The sequence below is a fragment of the Mizuhopecten yessoensis genome, unplaced genomic scaffold (genome assembly GCF_002113885.1).
Source record: "Mizuhopecten yessoensis strain PY_sf001 unplaced genomic scaffold, ASM211388v2 scaffold3961, whole genome shotgun sequence".
NCBI lineage: Eukaryota > Metazoa > Mollusca > Bivalvia > Pectinida > Pectinidae > Mizuhopecten > Mizuhopecten yessoensis.
Window position 1 is genome coordinate 884,673 of NW_018405306.1, and position 24,582 is coordinate 909,254.

General features: G+C 38.8%; 1 protein-coding gene across 1 annotated transcript; it reads right to left on the reverse strand.

The window, feature by feature from the left end:
• Positions 1-1,683: 1,683 nt before the first annotated feature.
• LOC110448266 lies at positions 1,684-19,064 on the reverse strand. Its single transcript, XM_021494433.1, has 4 exons — positions 18,986-19,064; positions 7,785-11,093; positions 5,713-5,920; positions 1,684-2,968 (listed from the first exon to the last, which is right to left on the reverse strand). The coding sequence occupies exons 2-4, from the start codon at positions 11,085-11,087 to the stop codon at positions 2,700-2,702; spliced, it is 3,780 nt and encodes a 1,259-aa protein (XP_021350108.1). The 5' UTR covers positions 11,088-11,093; positions 18,986-19,064; the 3' UTR covers positions 1,684-2,699.
• Positions 19,065-24,582: the final 5,518 nt, after the last annotated feature.

Consider the following 24,582-nt stretch of genomic DNA (forward strand, 5'->3'; position numbering starts at 1 on the left):
TGATTTTAATGAAGACTGTTTTGTTAATTTGAAACGAACAACAATGCACGGGATTCCGAACAAATCGACATCGGGGAGGAATGAAGTCACGTTACCATTAAAGCATGGCACCAAAATTGTTTAATGTATTCTCTCAATTCCTCCAGGGGCGTAGCTAGCCCATTTATGTAGCGTGGATTCAGAATTTTTTGAACGGGACCACGACCGGTCCTTATAAGGGGGACAAGGGGTGAAGCAAGCAGTGTCTTTGTGTTTGTTTTTTGTTTGAACATTTTGTGGATTCACCTGCATACCAGCGTAGGCACCCGTCTTCGATTTGATTAGTGGATTAAATCCGACTACTTAAGCGATCAAGAGTTCCAAATACTAGGGAAAGCAAGATTATTATTTTTCTCTACTTTCTCATCTGCAATATAATGATTATGATTTGCATAGCCTTCAAATTACCTGCATCGATATTGTACGATTCACCTGGAATGTAACCACTGACCACTGACTGGACGAGGTGGTATTGCGATCTACTCTGGTGCATGTCCATATCCCAATGGCCAATGGTTAAGGTCGGTCACATCAAGCATTAAATGGTCAGCTTATTGTAAAATATTTATAAACATTAGCACCAAAATGTTCGGGTCTTTCCGTCATACTGTTTGAATACTCATGTCTTGACGTAAACTTCAAACTATGACAGTAATTCTGCAAGGGATTTTCGCCTGACGGAAACAGTAACGCGCGAATGAAAATTTAAGGTATTTACCTCTATAACACTGAAAGAGGTTTGCATGTCATTCATACCCTTTACCCCAGTTTGGTACAGGCCAAATACGATGTTCCTAATCAAGATTCTTGGTTATTCAGAGGGAGTTATTAAAAGAGCATCTGCTCCCCGTGCCTTTGAACTTATAAAGTAATAGCCCTTCCGACTAGTAGAATACTATTTTCTACTAGTTTTGACAAATTTCACCTGTGACCTTGATAGTGGGACTTCACTTTAACGAAGCATAATAAGCCAGTAGCATTCAACAAGCTTTCATCGCAGCACGATACAGACCAGATATCATGAACCTTACACTTCTTGGTTTATCAGCTGAACTTTAAAGTATGTTATCCATTCATTCGATTATCATGATGCCAGTTCGTTGCCTATTCACATTTGTAGCCATAATTGATGACGTCATGTGGATTTCGTAATCAGCTACGCAAGTGTAGAAGAGTAACTGACAAATCCAAAAATTGATAGCAAAATGAACAAACTTTATTATGAAAAACAAATGTGTACACATTATGTACGAATAATAAAACAATGCTTTAGTAACCATGACAACAACTACACGTACATCAAACAAAACAATCAACAACTTTCTAATATTTATCACATAGTGAGCCATTGGGCCTGTGTCTCTTTAATGTCAATTAATGGTGTTGGCAAAACATACCTCATCCTCGATATATATACCTTACTTTCGCTCTCTGCGCCCCTGGAATATGTCATAGCAAAATCAAAGGCTTAGTGTGTACCGTCCTGTGGATGAGACAAGAAGACTAATCTGATCCTTTGATGTACATCAAAAGAATCTCGCGGTCGTGTAACAATAAACCTTATTGACTTTGAAGTCGGGCGTTGCTCCTCTATAATCTTCAAAGGACAAGCATCAGCCTAGAGATTGGTCAGTTTTTAGTTTTTTCTACATGAAGCCAATGAAATAGCTAGCCGCGTGCCTTTAATTTTGCTATGACATATTCCAGGGGTGCAGAGAGCGAAGGTGAGCGTAACCCCTGGAGTATCGAGGATGAACTAACCTGTATCTAATGTTAAACTGCTGGTATCACTGCACTAAGAATTCATGACAATCATACTCGATTTTGTTATTAATTTGACACATGATTCACAAGAATACATCATTTAAAGATTGTAGCACATCTGGTTCCTGTGGACTGTAACAAGGGTCAAGGTCATATATTTCAATAACATTGATTACAATTATAGCATTGCTGAAGGATCAGTGAAAGGAAGAAAATGTTTGAAAGCTTTAGCATTTTTTACACCTGTGGTCTTGAAAGTAAGTCAAGGTAATGAAATGAAGCAACTTAACACATCAGCAAGTCACGTGACCTTAGGCATCATATTTCTTAAGAAGAAGTTCATGATGGACAGAAAACAGGTGCCATGCCATGGCATAAGCTCACAGGTACTTCAATGCCAGTTGAGCTAAAAATGTAAAATGATATAGAAAAAAACAGGAAACATACAAAACCATTCAGTAATATTTGCACATAAATTGCTGGCAACTTACATTTTAGAAAAAAGAAATCAACAACAAAACAACAATTAGAACTACCATCATCATGCAGCCATTGAAAAAACAATCCATACTTCATCATTTAATATTGAACAAGAAAAAACTACTTGATAATTTCCAAGTATTGTGTCACTGTATCGTACACGAATTCTGCTAAAGTTAAAGGATGGTAATTAAGAGTCTGCTGTGTATAAATAAAAAAACCTCATTATCATAACACAGTCAAAAGGGCCTAGAAGAAAAGGTAATACAATCACACAGGCATACATTCGTACATGTATCAGGTTCACCAGAGTTTAACTATTGCCCTTTTAGACCTCAGTACAGCATCCTCAAATTTCAGGAGATAATATACTTATTTAGATTCTCTGCCCATCTGGCTGTTTCTGTGGGTAGATCTCAGTCTTTCACATCTCCAAGTCGGTTGTGAACCTTCATGTGGAGCTTTAGCTGGACATTCTGTGGGTAGCTCCTATCACACAGTCGACACTTGTACGGGTTTTGTCCAGTATGGAGGCGAACATGGGTGGATAAACTGCTGCGACTGGAAAAGAACTTCCCACAGAAGCGACACTTGTTTGTTGCAGAAGAACCGTTCCGGTTGTAACCATGTTTGTTGGTCCTGGAGGCAAATCCTTGATCACCGTTTTCTTCACATGATTTGGACTCTGTTAAGAAAATAAATGTGGAAACAATAACAAAGAGGCATACAGGGCCTTTATCGCTCACCTGTTATTTAATGCAAAATATCAATCTAACATTGGTGACCTTCGAAGAGGATCAAGGACAATCTATTGAACAATCTTCATAGTGAGCAAGATACACGACAGGCTAAATATCATTTCTTTACCTGTGTGGATCTTTGTTGGAAGATTTCAACTTATTTCCCTCATGTAACCTTCAAAGTATGTCATGGTCATTACATTGCACAAATTTGACCCTCTTTTATCCACAGGCCAATTGTTATTACTCTAGGCTTGAATGACCATTAGAAGACATGGTTTGAGATTTAAACACTTTTGACCCCTGTGACCGTTAAAGTGTGTCGGGCTAATTCATATTACCAAAGCATTTTGATCACAGAAGTCTCACCTCTAGAAGTCTTGGTTAATAAGAAGTTGCTTAAATGTTTAACTCATTCACCCCTGAAGTTTCATAATGAACTATACCAACCTTAGAATTGGAAGAGTTCAAATGTGTCTTCAGGGGTGAATGAGTTAAACACATTTCACCTTTATGACCTTGATCCTAGGCCCCTTAACTATTTAAAGGAAAAAGTTGCAAAATCACTTTAAAACATTTGACCAATGTGACCTTGAAAGTGGCCCAAGATCATTCGTTTGAACAACCTATATAACCATTCCCCCCATATGCAGTATATCTGCTGTCCAAATATCATTAGCCTAATAAGCCTTTTAGTAACTCAGAAGCTGTTTCAAAGTTTAACAAATTTAACCTCTGCAACCTTGAAAGTTTGTAAATGTCATTCATTTGAACAAACCTCATCTCAGCATGCCTAAGGTTAAATATCATGACCCAAGGAATCTTAAGATTATAAGATGTTGTTTAAAGTTTCTAAACACATTTGGTCTTTCTGACCTTCAAAATAGGTCAAGATCATTCATATGAACAAATTTTATGACCCTTCACACCAACATTTTACAGGTAAAAAAAGGACAATAGACCTCTCGGATGTTATTTGGAGTACTTAACACATTTGACCCCTATGAACTCGAACAAGAGTACCGCGGGGCGGAACAATATACGCCCGGTGAATGCCAAATAGTGTTATATACTTGCATTGAAATAAGATCTGCATCATTATAAGATTGGTTAGCTGACATTGTATAAATCATGTAGGAGGAGATCTCCGGACAAAAAATCAAATACTGAAATGAACAAAGGGCAATAACTTTTGGAAAAATTGTCGAATCAAAATTCTTTTAAGGGAGACACAACTTCATATCATGATTAAAGATCAAAGAGATCAGTTGAAAAATGTAGGAGGAGATTGCTGGACAAACAATAGTTTACGCTGGACGAACGGACAACCCCATACCATAATACTTCCGTCAAATTTGACGGGCGTATAAAAAGAGGTCAAGGTCATTCATATAAACAAGTGTGTGATAACCTTCCCGCCAGCATATTACTAGCGAAATATCATGTCTCTATACCTCTTGGTCATTTAGATGGAAAATCAATAAAATCAGATATTTCACAGCAGACATTGTGCAATGGCATAATTTTAACCGACATGGCATTTGGCAGGAGAGTTTTATTGAGGCTTTCAAATTAAGGCTTATTTAACATATACGTACTGCAATTGTTCCTTTGGACTAGAATAATTCACTTTCCTCTTAAGAACAAGCGAACTTTTCCCCCTGGTTTTTAGCTGAATTACGTTTTTCACCATCCATGCTTCCCTGACCTCTTTCAGCAATATTAGGTACATTAACTGCAATTTCTCAAAGTGATTATTATTCCAGTTTCATCAGATTCTATGAAACAAAAGATCCTGGAAAGATCTTGTCACCTACCATCAAACTTCAAAGGAAAAGATGATCTTTTACTTTTTTTATTTTGTATTTTCCTTCATTTTCTCAACAATAGGACCATGGGAACTTACATATAAATTTGAAAAGATCCCTACAATATTTTATATGAAAGAGCCACCGGCCATAACAAACCTTAACTGTCAAAATCCAAGATGGCCACATGCCCGTCGCATTGTTTTTATCCGATCAGTTTTAAAAACATTATATGCACAAGGACCAATGGGAAGTTACATATCAAGTTAGAGAAAGATCGCTCAAGAACTGAACTTGAAATGCCAATAACAAACCTTAAATGTCTAACAAGGGACCATGGGAACCTTAACTGAAAATTGAGATAGATGCCTCCTGTTCTTTCTGTGAAATGGCGTTAACAAACTTTTAACTCTCAAAATACAAGATGGCCACATTTCAGCCATCTTAGTTTTTTCCAATCAGTCCCAAAATTTGATATGCAAAACAAAGGGACCAAGGAGATCCTTCATATGAAATTTGAGCAAGAGCGCTAACAACTTGAGCTCTCAAGATTCAAGACGAACACATTCTAGCCATTGTGGTCTTTCTTCTGATTTAGTCAAAAAATTCAAACACATTTTACAATTTTTTTTTTATCGAAATAGAAATGCATAACTAGGGACCAAGAGGAACACGCATGTGAAATTTGAGAAAGATCCTACCTGTACTTTCTGAGAAATAGCCACAACAAAAATTGTTTAAGGACATACAGAATGACGTCAGAATAATAGGAAGGCAACCAGACCACGGACAACAGACCACAGATGAAGGGCAATTTGAATAGACCACCATCTGATGATGATGGGCTTACAAGATATATGAAACATATATACTGATTTTACCTGAGTGTGAAAACTTGTGTTCCAGGAGACTCTCATTGTCATCAAAACATTTACTGCACACTTCACAGCAGACATTGGGACCGTGTGTCTGAATGTGTCGCTTAAATCCGCTGATGTATGGGATAGTTTTATCACAGAGACCACACAGGTATACACACTTCTCCGCCCTGTTGTAGCCACGCCAGTGTAAGGTCACACAGCCATACACCTGTAAGGTCAACCGAGCATAGCAATAGTCACACAGCCATACACCTGTATAGTCAACCAAGCATAGCATCAGTCACATAGACATACACCTGTAAAGTCAACCAAGCATAGCATCAGTCACACAGCCATACACCTGTTAAGTCAACCAAGCATAGCATCAGTCACATAGACATACACCTGTAAAGTCAACCAAGCATAGCATCAGTCACACATCCATACACCTGTAAAGTCAACCAAGCATAGCATCAGTATAGATGTATAGAGTAGTACAGATTAACCTTAAATTGTGACCTTGGAGACTGGTGACTTGCCTGTATAGAGTAGTACAGATTGACCTTGATGTTGTGACCTTGGAGACTGGTGACTTGCCTGTATAGAGTAGTACAGATTGACCTTGATGTTGTGACCTTGGAGTCTCGTGGCTTCCCTGTATAGAGTACGTAGTACAGATTGACCTTGATATTGTGACCTTGGAGTCTTGTTGCTCGCCTGTATAGAGTAGGATAGATTGACCTTTATATTGTGTCCTATGAGTCTGGTTACTCGCATGCATAGAATACGTAGTACCGATTGACCTTGATATTGTGGCCTTGGAGTCTTGTGTCTCGCCCGTATAGAGTAGTATAGAATGACCTTTATATTGTGGCCTATGAGTCTGGTGACTCGCATGCATAGAATACGTAGTACAGATTGACCTTGATATTGTGACCTTGGAGTCTTGTGACTCGCCTGTATAGAGTATAGAATAGTACAGATTGAGCGCGATATATTGTGACACAATGGTAGATGATGAGATATGCTTTGGCTTTTAAACTTTAAATACATTTGACTCACCTCTAGTTATTCAGTGTAAATTTTACCTGTGTGTTGTGACATTGGATATGACTGATCTAGAGGCAGTAGTATAGACTTACCATGATGATGTGTCCTTTGTTAAATTGGTTGACTCACCTGAAGGAAGAAATACCAATCTGCGGCTTGGTATTGTGACTCTAGATTTAATGGACTCACCTGCAGGTAGTAGAAGATGAGATTTGCCTTGGTATTCTAACTTTAGATTTACTGGACTCACCTGCAGGTAATAGAAAATGAGATTTGCCTCGTTGTTGTAACTTTAGATTTACTGGACTCCCCTGCAGGTAGTAGAAAATGAGATTTGCCTCGGTGTTGTAACTTTAGATTTACTGGACTCACCTGCAGGTAGTAGAAAATGAGATTTGCCTCGGTGTTGTAACTTTAGATTTACTGGACTCACCTGCAGGTAGTAGAGGATGAGATTTGCCTCGGTGTTGTAACTCTAGATTAACTGGACTCACCTGCAGGTAGTAGAAGATGAGATTTGCCTCGGTGTTGTACCTCTAGATTTACTGGACTCACCTGCAGGTAGAAGAAGATGAGATTTGCCTTGGTGTTGTAACTCTAGATTTACTGGACTCACCTGCAGGTAGTAGAAGATGAGATTTGCCTTGGTATTGTCACTCTAGATTTACTGGACTCACCTGCAGGTAGTAGAAGATGGGATTTGCCTTGGTATTGTCACTCTAGATTTACTGGACTCACCTGCCGGTAGTAGAAGATGAGATTTGCCTAGGTGTTGTAACTTTAGATTTACTGGACTCACCTGCAGGTAGAAGAAGATGAGATTTGCCTTGGTATTGTCTCTCTTGATTTACTGGACTCCCCTGCAGGTCGTAGCCGCTGAGATTTGCCTTGGTGTTGTAACTCTAGATTAACTGGACTCACCTGCAGGTAGTGGAAGATGAGATTTGCCTTGGAATTGTAATTCTTGATTTACTGGACTCTCCTTCAGGTGGTTGAAGATGAGATTTGCCTTGGCGTTGTAACTCTAGATTTACTGGACTCACCTGCAGGTAGTAGAAGATGAGATTTGCCTTGGTGTTGTAACCATGGATATTCTGGTGTCGGTTGGCATCTTTCTCACACTTGACTGTTTTCTCACAGACATGACACCAGTAAAATGTTTCACAGGGTTCCAGATCATGAGATTGGAGACTTTGATTACTGCAAACAGATTCACAATAATATTTGGATTCCTGAGTCGACAGTTTCCTCTCTTTGGCAGGAGAGCATGAGTTTGCCTGATTTTCTGTTTCCGAAAATGACAGGCATTTGTCAGTTTGAAAAGGCTTGTGTTTTCCTCCTTTTCCAGCTATCCTAGTTCTTGGAAAATCCACTGTCGAGTTTTCTACTCCTGTAATCTCATACAGTTCTGTATCGCACTGGTCAATCCTTGATTCACCACCAGTCTTTTCAGTGTTGACAGACATTTTATATTTTTCTATCAACATCTGCTTATGTTTCATGGGGGGTGATAATCTAGTCCCCTGCTGTTTGTATTTCTCGGTCGAAGAAGATGGGGAGCATACATTTGATATTGGTGAATTTGGCACTGATGCAGCAATTTGAATGTTTAAGTTTGACACCGAGGAAATTTTTGGACTTGGAGATTTTGGCACAGTAGCTGTCAGAATAGGCAACTTTGGTATGGAGTAGATGAGACTTGGTGAGTTAGGCACAGAAGAAGTGAGAACCTGTGAGTTTGGCAAGTTAAGCCTCGAGGATGAGAAAACTGGTGAGTTTTGCAAGGAGGCAAGAATATGTGAGTTGGACATGGAGGAGGTGAGAACATGCAAGCTGGGCACAGATGTGAGAATTGGTGAGTTTGGCATGGGAGATGTGGAAATGGGCAAGTTTGACATAGAGGTGAGCATTTGTGGGTTTGGCATAGAGGTAATAGTTGATGAGTTTGGCATACAGGTGTCAATAGGTAAGTTGGGCATAGAGATGAGAGTAGGAGCATTAGGCATACAGGTGATCATTGGTGAGTTTGGCAAAGAAGAGACGATTGGAGAATTTGTCACAGAGGTCAGCACTGGAGAGTTAATAATTCCTGAGCTATACATAGATATGGGAATTGTTGCTTTTGGTGTTGAGGAAGAGTGAATCTGCAACTTTGGCATAGAAGATACAGGATTTGGTGACTGTACCACTGGCGAGTTTGGTCCAATACTTGTCATTTTCTGTAATATCCCTTGGCCAGATTCCTCCAGGTTAGCGGAAAACATGGATAGTGTTTTCATGTCCCTCTCAAAATTGGATGATTCCCCTTGAGATGATGACACGAGGGATTCTGCTGCAGTTGATGACAAATTTGATTCTATGTTAGGAAATAAGGCTGAACCTCCGTCAAGTGATGGCAAGTTTATAATCAAATTTGATTCTCTGTGAAGAGATGGCAAAGCTGATTCTCGGAGGGAAAATCTAGTTGATTCTTCATGAAGGGAAGGCAAACCGGATTCTCTTAGAGAAAATAAGGTCCATTCTTTTTGAAGTAATGGCAAAACTGATTCTCTGTTGGAAAATACTGTTGACTCTGTAGGAGATGACAACTTAAATTCTTTTGGAGATAATAATGGTGATAATTTTGTTTGAGACAATGAAGTAGTCGATTCCATCCGAGATGATGACACAATTGCATCTGTTGTTTTTTTGTTAAGAAATGACAGGGTTGGTTTACTTGAATACAAAATCGTTTTTCCAGGATTGTGGTGAGGCCTCCCTTTCAGTTCTTTTTCACCACCTGTATGCTGAACAGGTAAAGATGGCTGACTCCTGCTAGTTGACAGCTCCAATGCCGTGTTTTCTACATTGACTTCTGCAGCGATGGTTGTCGTCTTCTGTTCCTTGCCATGTTGCTGATCCGAGGACTTTTCACTGTGCAAATCCATAACCGATCCATGACAAAGAGCTGGTCTGGTGATTGTTGAATAGGTTTCCACAGATGCCTCTTTATATGGAAAAACAGTAGCAACTGGCCGAATGGTATGTGGTGAAAATGCTGCTTCTTTTTCATCTACTTCCTCATTCTCAGATGATGTGAAAGACAACGACGATGATGATGGAAATAAAATTGAATCAGGATGTTTTGATATGTGTGAGAACTGATTGAAAACTGAAAAAGGACTGAGCCTGCAGCCCTCCATGAAGTCTACGGAGGGTGATACCGTGGGTTCCACTAGCTCTGGTATCCCTCGACCTCCTTCAACAATCCTGTCTTTGTCAGGCTTAGGATCTAAAATGTCCTCGCATCCTTGAAGCACTGGTAGTTTATTTCCATTCTCTGCTTCCTCAGTATAAGTTAATGTCTCCGAGGAGCTTTGTTCATCTCTATTTGACAGGTATTCAAACAAAACTTCGAAGGAGTTGTCATTTTCTGATGACGTATCTCTTGCTTCTCTCAGAACCCCTGGACATGTCCAATGGTTTGGCATATCTTTGTCAGAAGCGGCTGCTCCACAAATGTCAAGAAATTCTCTACCATATGTGTAATCATGATCTCTGATCAGTCCAAAAGAAGTAATTATCTCACACATGCCGACAGCTGATCTACCCCTTTGACTTACCTTGTACTGTCCATTTGTAGTTACCTCCAGATTGTTTATGGGGACATTTCGATCAGATACAAGTTTATCTGGAGACTTCTTTCTGTTGTCCGCATTTTTGAGTTTCATTAAATCACATTCAGGTTTCTTGTTAACAATTTTGATCACTTCTTGGCCAAGTTCAGTCCCACGATTCCATTGGTCCGATTTCGTCACTAAATCACGATTTGCTTTTCTTCTAAAAATTCCCATAATTCCTCGGCTAACATTAGTTCCGGAACTCCAACCGTCTGCGTGTGGAGCTTTTAACACATTACTGATGTTGTTAAAACCATTTAAATTTGATGCAGATGCAGCTTGATAAAATGTCTTGCTCGAACAGTTGTGGTCCTTGATAACCCCTGTATTAACCCCATTGGTATTCTGTGTTCTACAACAGTAGATGGGTTTAGGCCTTATGACTGTTATTCCTTGCTGGCCTGCCAACTGTGACGTCTTGCTGTTAGTGTGGACCTTATTTTCTGTGTCAGCATACCTTACTGATGTTTGCGGTATTTTGGGCTCGGAAATCTCTACGTCCAGTTTTGAATGTTGAGAACTGTTAACCGCCGAGTTATCAGTACCTGGTTTTAAACCTACAAAACGAGTCTGATAACTCTCAAGTCTGAGATCCAGTGGTTCTTCACAAGATTCCAGTAAGGTTTCTTCTCCATCCAGTTTTTCGTAGCATTCTTGAGCTGCATTCAGCATCCCTTTGGATTTCATTTCCACCTGTAATTAAAAGACAAATGAAATAATAACTTCTATATAAAACTACTTTAATGCCCTGCTCCTTCTTCACAGTCTAAACAAAGTAATGAAGCTTAACAAGAGGTCTAATGGTGAGGCACGGTAGTCTAGTGGTAGGACGCTGGGCTCATGACCGAAGGTTGCGGGTTCACATCACGGCTCGGCACCGAGTTGTATCTTTGAGCAAGATACTTTATTCTGCTTGTTCCAGTCTACTCAGCTGCAAATGAGTATGTGGTTGGGCAGTGCTAGAATTGTTGAATGCTAGCTAATAGCGCCAAAATGGCAGCTCCGGCTGTATGCTCCCCAGGGAGTTGAGAAATGTTGAGAAAGCTGGTTGCAAAGGCCCTATAACCACGGATAATAATTTGTGAACCGCTTTGAGACGACCTACAAACTAGGTTGTGATAAAGCGGTATGTAAGAACCTCAAATTATCATTATTAATTATAATGAAAGTCAAAGGTGCAGAAAATACAATATTCATAGTGTGTTTTATCTCCCAGTATTTGGCAATAAAAAAGGTAAACCTTTTTTTTTTTTTTATTAATTCTGTATATTCATGGTATTAATATTTGCTGGGTATTTAATTTCACATTATTTTTGATGATTGAATATAACGAAATTGAATCCCCCTGCGAAAGTTACCAACACTTCAGTATATTGGTATACTATTCACTCCTCAAGATGTATACACACGTTAAGTTTTTGACCGTTAGATTTTTACTAAGGGAGATTGGTCTGTTGATTTTAGTATCCTATGAGTTAACAGCTTAGGTTATTTCATATGTGCCTTCACATTTGCAAGGTAAGCATGCTTGCTGGAAGCAATATGTTAGGTATATTTACCTCCTTACAATATCACAGATCTGATTCTGATTCCTAATTCAGTGCGCTACCTCATTGAAATGCCATGCCGAAGGTACCCAGCACATTATGGGTAAGCTGGTGGATCCACTAAATGTTGAATATTTTGCTGGGAACAACAACTATCTTTTTAAAAGATCTGGGTATGTCCGAGCCTTGAAAGAGTAAATTACATTCTCAATGTTAGGGGGCATATTTTGTATTTTACCGTTGAACAGGATCTTAAAATAAATGTTTATTGTCAGGGAAGCTCCAGGTGAAAATTTGTTCCATGAATTCATTGTAAATACTATCAGACAATTTATCGACTCATCTGTATCCTATTCTGTTCATCACAAGAAAAACAAAGTCATAATGAAATACTTAAATCATTCCTGCATTACAGGTATTTTACATTCATGCACAAGAAAATGCATGTTTATTACTCCCGTGACACCTACCCCCCCTTCCCTGCCCCATTTCACCCCCTACCCCAAATTATTATTCTTGATTAGTTAAGCTGACAGGAGTGTTAAGTAATTAAATCATTGCATTTAAGAAGAGCTTGTAAATTACTATCTTTGGTTGATGCACCATGAATGGACAAATATTATGGGCAAATCTTTTGGTTTAGTTTGGTTTGTTTGTGTTTTACGTCCTTTTAACAGCTATGGTCATTTAAGGACGTGCCAGGTTTGGTTTGGTTTATTTGTGTTTTACGTCCTTTTAACAGCTATGGTCATTTAAGGACGTGCCAGGTTTGGTTTGGTTTGTTTATATGTTACATCCTATTAACAGCTATAGTCATTTAATAACATTTAATGTTGGTGGTGGAGGAAAGCCAGAGTTTCCGGAGAAAAGACACCAACCTACGGCCAGTACCTGGCGACTGCCCCACGTAGGCCTCGAACCCGCGATCTAGTGGTGGAGGAAAGCCGGAGTTTCCGGAGAAAAGACACAAACCTACGGCCAGTACCTGCCGACTGCCCCACGTAGGCCTCGACCCCGCGACCTAGTGGTGGAGGAAAGCAGGAGTTCCCGGAGAAAAGACACAAACCTACGGCCAGTACCTGACAACTGCCCAACGTAGGCCTCGAGCCCGCAACCTAGTGGTGGAGGAAAGCCAGAGTTCCCGGAGAAAAGACACCAACCTACGGCCAGTACCTGACAACTGCCCAACGTAGGCCTCGAACCCGCAACCTAGTGGTGGAGGAAAGCCAGAGTTTCCGGAGAAAAGACACCAACCTACGGCCAGTACCTGACGACTGCCCCACGTAGGCCTCGAACCCGCGACCTCGGGGTGGAGGCAAGCCGGAGGTCCCGGAGAAAAGACACAAACCTACGGCCAGTACCTGACGACTGCCCCACGTAGGCCTCGAACCCGCGACCTGTGGTGGAGGGCTAGTGGTAGGAGAATGGCAGACGCCTTACCCACTTGGCCACCGCAGCAAATCTTTACTTGTAATACAATTTACAACCTACCTTCCTTATAATTAGGCCACTAACTTTTACCACAACAATATTGCAACCAATCAGTCCTCACCTAACCTCCTGGTAAAACGCCTTTTGTATCAAATATAAACTAGGAGTCATAATTCTGTATAAGTTACAGTATCACAATACATCATTCCAAGAGTTACTCAAAAATATAATTTGGTTGTTGTACAGGTAAAAGGTACCAGACAATGTGATGGATGGTGAACAAGGGAAGGTAACTCTGTATATAGTTGGGCAGGAAGTCTTTCTTCAATAGGCAACACTCCACTATCCCAAGAGGTATTCACATAGTCAAACTTCAATGCTTCAAACTTTGCTGAACCATTGTGAAACCTTTGAAACATCGAGATTTTGTCTTACAAATGTTGAACTTTAAGTACATTTGTACTTCATAAGACTAAAATGTGATAGTTAATTAGTGACTGAACTAAAGGCATGAAATTAAATTTGAAATCTATGAATATTAGATCTAATGTAATTAGAAACAAGAATTCCATGGAAGTGGATGTGTCGCCTGCGCAGGAAGCTGGGAGATTACGAAGAAATAGATACACTTTTCATTTCAAGAAAAGATGTTAAGGTGGCTCCACACTTTCGCAATTAACCAGCAAAATTCGTTGAAACTTTCATATAATGGTTATGCAACTATGTAGAGTTAATTTTATGAAAATCTAAACATTCCGATAGTTTGGGGACTTTTTTGGAAAAAATACCAAAAAATAGAATTTTCGCCACTTTTAATATTTTGAAAAAATGAAAAGAAGCATTTATAATTAACCCTACAAATATTTTATTTATCGCAAAATATGTAACACATGTTACACAAAGTGTTTTTTATTGAATTTGAACGGATAAAAGTGATTATCTACAAGCTAAAAGCAAACAGGACACACAGATCTATACATATAGAGTGGGAAATTGAACAAAATATACACAATGGCTTTATAATTAATTTATTTTACATTTTACAATCACTTTGATCCGGGTGAGAGTTATCTTCCTTGAAAAAAATCGGAACTTTTTGCAGAGGGGTGACATTTACACAATGACAGTTGTCTCTGTTTACATATAACAAAAATGATGGAAATAAATCAAAAATATGATATCAAAATTATCAATTTATTGTTCTTTAATGGAACCAAATTACCCTCAGTCATGTACACTTTGGACATCATTCCACAGTCCGCTAACTCACGGTATATTTATAATTACATGTCAGGTACATATGTGACCAGAGGCTATCGCATGGTATGCCGTTCTCACGTGCCCTCACACATGCATTTCATAGGTATCTTGATATTTTACAAAACATTATTTTCACAGAGTAAGTAGACTACATTTGTAAACACGATTTAATCGACAGAGCGAAACTCCCTCAGCTTATGAACTCGTGTAAGCACGTGATATGCACATATGAGGTTGGTACGTCCGCATTCCATGTGTTTCCTATATGACCTTCTTGAGGTCGTCTGGTCTCATGTCACTGTCTTCCTGTGAGTCTCTTTATGTCAATGAATTGGAAAGCTTTATTCCTGAAGTACATGTGATTATACATTTCCCGGTAAAATCTTGATATCGGGTGTTGACATATCATCGGTACGCACGTGTACTATTGTTTACCAGGGGCCTGTTCGTTTATGCGGAACAACCGGTTTGACCGTTTATAAATGTAACAATTTCGGGTATAAATCCTGGCGGACCTGCAAATGTGTATGCAAGCCTTGCAAGGCTTTCTCAAGGCTCGCCTGACAGCAGCATCAGATTACTAGATCCTTCCTTATTTAATAAACGAACAACAGTGGTCCGATCGGTTTGACCGTTTAAACGCAAACGGCCCTGGTGTTATTATAATTTGCACTACGATATTGAATGCCCGATACGCAATACGGAAATGACGACACGGTGTACATGCACATTTCGATCAAGATAATTGAGTCCAAGCTGTACTTTTTCTGGAAGTACGTCACGAAAATGGACGCTGATGACGATGTGTGGAGCCAATAAGCAATAATCATAGATAAGGATTTTGGATGGCATCATTTTGTTATATAATCTGTTATTCTGGGAAGAATACTCTGAGTTTAAAGGAACTTGCTATCTATTTATAGTAACAGTGACCTTGACCTTTGACCTTGGGACCTGAAGAGCAATCCCAAGCAAGTACTTTTGGTAAGGAAGCACTGCATGGAGTTTGAGTTTGATCGGCCCAAGGAAACTCAAGTTATCACATGAAAACAGATTTTCTATTTATAGTAACAGTGACCTTGACTTTTGACCTTCGGACCTGATAAGCAATCCCAAGCAAGCACTTCTGGTAAGGAAGCACTGCATGAAGTTTGAGTTTGATCGGCCCAAGGAAACTCAAGTTATCACATGAAAACAGATTTTCCATTTAGAGTAACAGTGACCTTGACTTTTGACCTTCGGACCTGATAAGCAATCCCAAGCAAGCACTTCTGGTAAGGAAGCACTGCATGACGTTTGAGTTTAATCGGCCCAAGGAAACTCAAGTTATCGCATGAAAACAGATTTTCTATTTATAGTAACAGTGACCTTGACCTTTGACCTTCGGACCTGAAAAGCAATCCCAAGCAAGCACTTCTGGTAAGGAATCACTGCAATACCTATGTATCACCAGCTTTTTGCAGGCGACACAAAAAGAGGTTTACATGTATTTATAAACAGCAGTTCGCATGTTTTCGTGTTAAAAATCACTCCGGGACATTTTAACGTTCTCGTACATGTAATGTTTTTACTTTGGATAGATCAGTTGTAAATTTCAATGTTTTCCCAACACTCAAGACCTTGAATATAGTTTGAAACAGCAAGAAATTGGACTCCTAATAGTTTGATTCATAAATGGAATATCAGTAGTGTTATATAAGGGAACAAATCTGGACTTCGCCATAAGTTTGACACATCGAGAAATTTAGAAAATTTGACTGTACATTAAGCCATTCTTGGTGACAGCTGATACTACTCCAACAATGTTAAAAGGTTTAACACAGCATAACAATATCCAATAACAAGAGGCCCAATGGGCCTGCATCGCTCACCTGGTATTAATCTCACACTTGTAATCTTAAAAGTGGACTAAAATACAGCTACAGGCAGAATATCAGTGTTTGATTCATGAGAACCAATTAAAAGATTTAAACATATGACGCCTGTTACCTTGAATGTCGTACAAGGACATTAGGTTGAAAGTGGGTCAAGGTCATTCATTTGAACAAACTTATAAGTCCTTCATCCCAGCATGCTACAAGCCCAATATCATTACCCTGGGCCTTTTGGTTATTGAGAAGTGGTTTGAAGATTTTATGACATTTGACCCCTGTGACGTTGAAAGTTGGTCTAGGTCATTCATTTTAACAAACTTGGTAGCCCTTCATCCCAGCATGCTACAGGCCCAATATCAGTACCCTGGACCTTTTGGCTATTAAGAAGAAGTTGTTTGAAGATTTTAAGACATTTGACGCCTGTGACCTGGAAAGTGGGTCAAGGTCATTCATTTGAAATTTTAACAAACTTGGTTATCCCAGCATGCTACAGGCCCAAGTTCAGTACCCTGGGCCTTTTGTTTGAAGATTTCAGGACATCTGACCCCAGTGACCTTGAAAGTGGGTCAAGGTCATTCATTTTAACAAACTTGGTAGCCCTTCAGCCCAGCATGCTACAGGCCCAATATCAGTACCCCGGGACTTTTGGTTATTGAGAAGTTGTTTGAAGATTTTAACATATTTGACCCTTGTGACCTTGAAAGTGGGTCAAGGGCATTCATTTGAACACACTTGGTAGCCCTTCATCCCAGTATGCTACTGGCCAAATATCATCAGCCTGGGCCTCTTGGTTATTCAGAAGTTGTTTAAAGTAAAATATTGACGCTGGACGGACGGACGGACGTACCACGGCATAAGCTCACTTGGCCCTTCGAACCAGGTGAGCTAAAAAAGAGCCAACCAGCATCGTCTTAGTCTGATGTTATAGGAGTAAATATATACTTATACAAGATGTGCCCCTGTCAGAGTGACATAAAGTAAACAAAGGGACATAACTCTGTGAATTGGGGGTGCAAAACTTGATGTCGGTATGCAACACTCCACCATTGACCATTGGAAAAGCTACTTGCTTAAAAAAGTTGTTATTTAAACCTTTTACCACCATAGACCTAGTACTAATATTATTATTAATACCCGGCCTCCTCTGCCACGATGCAATATATAAAAAAATAATCTCGTCCGACCATAGAACAAGATTAATAGGCGACTGTGAACAAAAATATGCCCCAGACAAAGTAATACACCGTGAACAAATGGCCATTACACTATATTGTGAAGCAAAAGACCTGATGTCAGTACCAGACACACTGCCATCCGAAGGTACTTATATTCAAGTCCCTTTCATTCAAAATATGGCATATTGCAGTGTAAAGCATACAAGCTATGCCTCAAACAAAGGCAATAAATATAAATTCTGCGACTATCTGTTTTGTGATTGTGTATATATATATTATTATCAGTTTTCTGGGTGTTGCTATATCAGGGTTAGCCACTAGCTGTTTTTGCTTGGTAGTCCATAGGACTAGATAAATAGATTATTTACTAGTCCTTCGTCAATGTAAATAGTCCAAGATTTCCTGATAAGGAAAAAAATTCAATCTACAGCTCAAAAACATCAAAAGTAATTGACTGTAGGAGACTTAAAATGACTACTGTCATAAAAAGATGGTGAAGTGTAAGGAAAATGTTGACAATCATCATGCAATATATCTTATTTTTAGCAGTTTTCTAAATTTTAAAAAGAAATATTTAATAATTTTCAAAAGTCCAAAGGACCAATTAGGTTAGGTGATTCACTAGTCCTTGCTGAAATCTTCTAGTCCAAGACTAGCGTACTAGTGTTAGTGTCCGACACTGTCGACCCCTGTGTATGTTCGGAGACTGTTTTGTATCATCACTGTGGTGGGATAAGTGTCTTAAAGCGAGGTGTAATGCATGAAAGCATAATCTAATTTTCTTTTCTGTTATTTTTTTCATTGTTTTTTTTTTATTATATTATATACACATGGGACATAATACATACAATATGGTTAAAGAAGATGAATTCTTTTTGTCGTCAGTAGCCCGAGTTTCCTTGGCCCCGACACCATACTTCGACATTTTGACAGATCACAGCAGACATCTTTATAGATCTGTCAAAATGTCCAATCTGGTGTCGGGGCCAGAGGAAACTCGGGCTTTAGGCCTATGCCTATTGTATGTCTACCGGTGAGTATGCCTGCCCTTCCCTTTGACAAGAGTTTCTAGATATTTACTGAAATAAATTTTGGTAATAATCCTCAAATTTATAGTAAAATAAAAGCAAGCGGTAAACCTAGACCTCAAACTGTAACTCGGCATCTAAATGATTCCCCCTGCCGCACGAATAAAACGGTGTAAAAGATGCAGCGCTGCAAATGAAAATACTTTATCACACATACAATCCTAATGACATGCTAATGATAACTGTTAACATCATTCTTAAAATAAATACCTAGTGTTGTATCCGGAAAATGTGTAATTTGGCCCCTAAATAATCACAAAATGGAAAAGTGTGGTGCGTGTTTCCCGCGATCCATCAAAGTAAGAGTGAATAATGTACCTCCAAATCTAGAGATTTCCTATAGCTATCGCAAGTTATTCTTCAAGATGCGTTACCGCGCATAATGTGATAATGTTTGAACGGTAAGCTGTGTTTCATACTGTTATTTTCTTTTTTCTTCATCGAATTGATTGAGCTACATGTATTCCACATGTATTATATAAGTTGAAATAACTTGTTTCATAGCCTATATGATATTGTTAGTGTAAAAAAATGTTTAAAAAATTACCCTAGAACCAGAGACGTACAATATACGTCTATGCTAGAAACTAGGACAATTGTTTTTCTATTTAAAAATCCTTTAATTTATTGCTTACGTTTTTTTTAAATTTTTAAGCTGATACAGTTAAAATGCAGGAAAACGCTTGTTAAAAAACCCCAACGTTAGCCGGTAACAAGATAACTGATTTAGGATCACAATAGACTAATTAACATTATAAAACATGATGTAGGCCTACTTCTACTGGTTTTTATGTTGGATTAACCATTTAGGCCTACTCTTAATTATGAGCTTGGAACCCCCCTTCAAGTCCATTCCAAACGTGGTGATCGAATGTCCGGCACACTAAGTTTCGGAACATTTCTCCGTAGTATAGTTTTAACCTACGCAATACACCGATTGATTGATTTGTTTTACGTCCGCTTCACTTCCGAGTAGTTCGGTTATATAATTATCCAGCAGACATGCAATGCACTGGAAAACTTACATTTTTATACCACCTGCTGAAATACAAGAGTTGTCTCCCTTGAATGCATTTCAAGCGTAATATTGTATTACACGTTCCTTTTCAACTAGGATCTAGATGAGACTTTGAATGTACAGCAACTCATTTGTATCGTATTTGTTTATTTATAAATATCTATTCAATATTTTTTCAAACACAATACAACAACAGAACCAGATAAATTATTTGAACTGTTTTATCTATGCTTCTTATATCATTCTTTCCTCAATCATTATGAGACAGAATTAGAATCCTCTTGCAACAAACCTCATAAGCAAAATATGAAGGTGTTCTGTAAAATATCCAAAAGTGATCATTTTGAGTCCATGACATTTACTTATGTCCAGCTTGATACAACTGCACGAGATCAGCACCACAAACGTAACTCTGGGTGGTCGGGTTGCACAGTGGATAACGCTCTGGCCTTTCACCGCGGCGGCCGGGGTTCGATTCCCTGATCGGACTTGAAAAAACTTTGATTGATCGAAATGGCATGCGTTTTCGGAGGAAACGTAGATTGTGCCCCGTGGAAGGAGAATATATACTTTGCATGCATATGGAAGGTTTATAAATGAAAATAACTAGCAATCTTTCCAACGGTACCAATGTTGTATTTGATGGGATGAAATCATGGGTCGAGTCGATTTTCGACATCGAAAGCTTTCCTCCCTTTCCTATCGTTGGGGATGGTATCTTCACCGATAATGGATCTAAACCCCTAAAACTGCTAATATTATTCTGTGTACATCCTATGAATCACTGTATTTTCTAATGTACTTTATTTCGCGAACTTTTACAACGTTCCATATATATACAGGCAGTACCACATACATGTAGATCATATACACCGAGCTTAAGATTAAAACACTTGTTCACCACGAGACTTTCCTAAACACTCGAAGGTTTACGCTTTTGCTCTCTGCACCCCTGTAATATGTCATAGCAAAATCGAATGCTCAGTGTGTGCCATCTTGTGGATGAGACAAGGAGACTAGTTTGATCCTCTGATGTACATCAAAATAATCTCGCGGTCGCGTAACGACAAATTTAATGGTTTTGAAGTCGGCTGTCGCTCCTCTGTAATCTTCCAGGTACAAAGAGTGTAACACACGGAGTATCGAGGATGCTTTCCAGGTACAAAGAGTGTAACACACGGAGTATCGAGGATGCTCTGAGACAGGACCAAGGAAATATAATTTAAAATATGAAATTTGACTTCTGAAAAAAGTGAATTCCGTTTTTGGCGAAAATGGCGACCAAATACCTACAGTACTTATAGAAGAAGAATGAAATAGTAACAATAAAAAGTTTCTTAAACCAAAAACAATTGATCTTAATTGGGTGACAATATGTTTTGCAAACGAATTTCTTTCCATGTTTACGGTACTCATACTGCCACACTTCTCCCACCTACACGTATGTGAGATACGCGTGCTACATACGAATATATGTTGACGCGTTTGACTTGACAACGAAAACCTTGTCGTTGCAACAGCAAGTTATTAAACAAGCTTGTCATGAATATCTTGCAAGCTTCTTTAAGGTTGCGGCATACCACTGGTAGACTCATCCTCGATACTCCAGGGGTTACGCTCGCTTTCGCTCTCTGCACACATTGCATATGTCATAGCGACAATGCAGTCACGCGGCTAGCTGTTTGATTGGTGTCAGGTAAAAAACCTGACCACTCGCTAGGCTGCTACCTGTGCGTTAAAGATTACGTAGGAGCAAAACCCGACTTCAAAGCAAGTCAATTTTTACCGTTACGCGACCGCGAGATTCTTTTGATGTACATCAAATGATCGAACTAGTCTTATTGTCTCATCACCAAGGTGGCGCACACTGAGCCTTCAATTTTGCTATGACATACTCTAGGGGTACACAAAGCGGATGTGGGCGTAACCCATGAAGTATCAAGGATGTGGTAAACTGCACATTTTCCAAAAACGTGTATGTGTGCTTTCAGAATTTTTGCTTTATTTATGTTGCACATCAATTGCCGATGTCTTGTATTACTAATTCCTTGACATATTTAGTATTTTCTTAACTTTTCACAATTCACTTTTCTTGTTTTGTCATGGGGAGAACTATGGTGGGGTTATTGTCCATTTGTCAGCAAAAAATATCGAATTCAGGGGAAAACATATAACCTGTAATGTGCATGGTGTTCATTGGTCGTGAGACGAAACGTTCTTTTTCTCTATGACAACCTCTGTTACAATTAGATACGGTTTGTGGTCAGAATGAGCATATGCATATGCCTGTACTCTTTCAAAGTATTGGTCAAGGATGTGCTGTTTCTCTTCCTCAGTTCGGGAGGCGGATAATCCTCCCAGTATCACGTGATCCATCCACGAGCTAACCGAGGCAACTATTCGGCGGGAATATTCTCTCTTTTCCGTCTCGTCTGTAATGTAGCGAAAACATATTTCAGAAACTGTATTTTTTTGGTATATCTTATTGTTTCATGACTATGTTTGTAAATCGACAGTTAAACCCTCTTAAGAACTCTTCAATAAATTGTCTGCATGGATATATTCGCCAGGTTGACCAATAAATAGTCATGGTTTTCTACAGTAAATGATTCAATCTACACTGAACATGATTGACAGATTTTCAATCAATTTGTTGTATCACGGTTTCACTTACGGTTCTTTGGTATATGTTTATGATTTCTTTAATTTGGTTATAATTTCCTGCTGTCATATTCATAGCATCGAAATGTCCTTCTTACAGTTATTTAATTCACCACAAGTGTCTCACCTTTATTGACTATGTCAAACGTCGGATGATGTAGATAATGCTTCATGGACGTCGCCGACACCAGTTCCAGTCCAAGTGTTTGTACTTCGGGTAGGGCACTGCTGAACGGCTCCTTAAAATCAGACGCCTTTCTCAGATAATGAGTATTGAAGTTGACTGCACTAAAACTCCTCCTGTAAATGTTTATTGTAAGTTACAATACAGACTATCAGATGACAATTCTAGTATCTTTAACTAGACTGAGAATGAACTAAACTCTAACACACCACCAACATATAGGTAAAGGAATTTTGGATGAGTAGGTAACGAAATTTACATTGCAACTACCGTTTTCATTCGAATGTGTATGTTTGGTCCAACAAAATTATTAACAAATCTCTTTAACATAAGCTTCTATAGATAACAATTAAAGATATATAGTATAAGTTATAAGATGACAACGATTTGTTTTTGTTTTAAAAATATAGAAAGGGATAATAATTACACAGTTCGAGCTCGACAATATATCGGAATATTCCGGGACCAGTTGGATATAATCCACTTTATATCATAATCAACACATATTCGAAATCAACGGTCTGTGCTCACGATTTACTTTCTCATCTCTGTAGCATCTCTGTTTCCTGATACGTGACAACCTTGGAACGATACGTGTTGACTAGTTTGAAATCAGAGACGGAATCCTGCATACTTTTGAGCTACAGTCGTGCTTTGATTTAAGGTAAATTAATTTGCGCGACAGCAGTAAAATTAACGTGCTTACCATCTCAGAGTAGTCCTTTGATAAACTTTGATAAAGTACATGTAGCCTATTCCGTCTTTGCATATTGCATAGTTATCTTCTCTTGTGAGCAGGGATTGATTGTTACGTCATTGGTTTGTGTGAAAAAAATACGTCGTTTTCTCAAAAATTGATGACGTTACTCTCACAAACAAATGACGTAACAATCAATTCCTGCTCACAAGAGAAGATAACTCTGCAATATGCAAAGACGGAATAAGCGCTGCAGTTGGTCAGTTTTATGTAAAGAATAAATTATGCATCCCTCCATGAATCTTCTATTCTCTCATTCGAAGTAGTACTTCTCTCGTGAAGCCAGCAGATAATGTATATCGAGAGCATTAACCATGGATTTGAAAATATTATATTCATTTCATCACACACTTGTGATATCACGCCCTCTCTTGCCATATCAGTCACAAAACTTCCAAGGTGATGCATTCCCTTGTCTAACTGTGACACAACGTTATCGTCTTCATCTGACGTCACGTTGATTGTGATGAGAAAACCTCCTGAAACACCAACGTGTCGTTAATGAGACACCAAGGTCCAACGCATTGAACGATAGGACATATGAAAAATAATTTAATATTTGATTTAAATAAATATTTGCTGTCACATAGTGGAAGTTGTGATTCACATGTTACAGTTCAAAATATTGACATGAATTTACAGTAAAAGATGGCTGGAATGCTGATCCCGGGTAAACACTTGATTTAAGGACCCCTATCCCACTACAGTCTTGTTTTATTTTGTTTACACGGTAACCTCTTTTGGGCGCACACTGAGCCTTCAATTTTGCTATGACATACTCTAGGGGTACACAAAGCGGATGTGGGCGTAACCCATGAAGTATCAAGGATGTGGTAAACTGTACATTTTTCTTTCATTTTTTTTTCAAGTTTTGACATAGTTGTCATAGTAACATTTTGTAATTTTAAACTTATAACTAAAATATCAACGGTTAGATAAAAAACAATTGAAGTACCAGGTTTTAGTTCATGTCCTCTTGAAATCACAAAATCCCTCCAATCAGCTTTGGCTTGTTCCCTCATCAAACGTTGCTCGCTCTCATTTGCTTCACCCATGAACACACCGTGCTTGATTTGGCAAACACTGAATAAACATTCATTAACATATTTTTTCATTTTCTGTATATTGATATTCTTCAAAAAATAATGTATGGTTAAGGCCTTTATTGGCCTCCAATTTAATCAAAA

What these genes read in the sequence shown, in the direction of transcription:
- LOC110448266 (XM_021494433.1), bottom strand. Translation starts at nt 11,087, where the DNA reads ATGAAATCCAAAGGGATGCTGAATGCAGCTCAAGAATGCTACGAAAAA. An exon ending in TCATCTTCTACTACCTGCAG is followed by an intron (nt 5,921 to 7,784) that starts GTGAGTCCAGTA and finishes TTGACCTTACAG; the next exon opens with GTGTATGGCTGTGTGACCTT. An exon ending in ACACAAGTTTTCACACTCAG is followed by an intron (nt 2,969 to 5,712) that starts GTAAAATCAGTA and finishes TTTTCTTAACAG; the next exon opens with AGTCCAAATCATGTGAAGAA.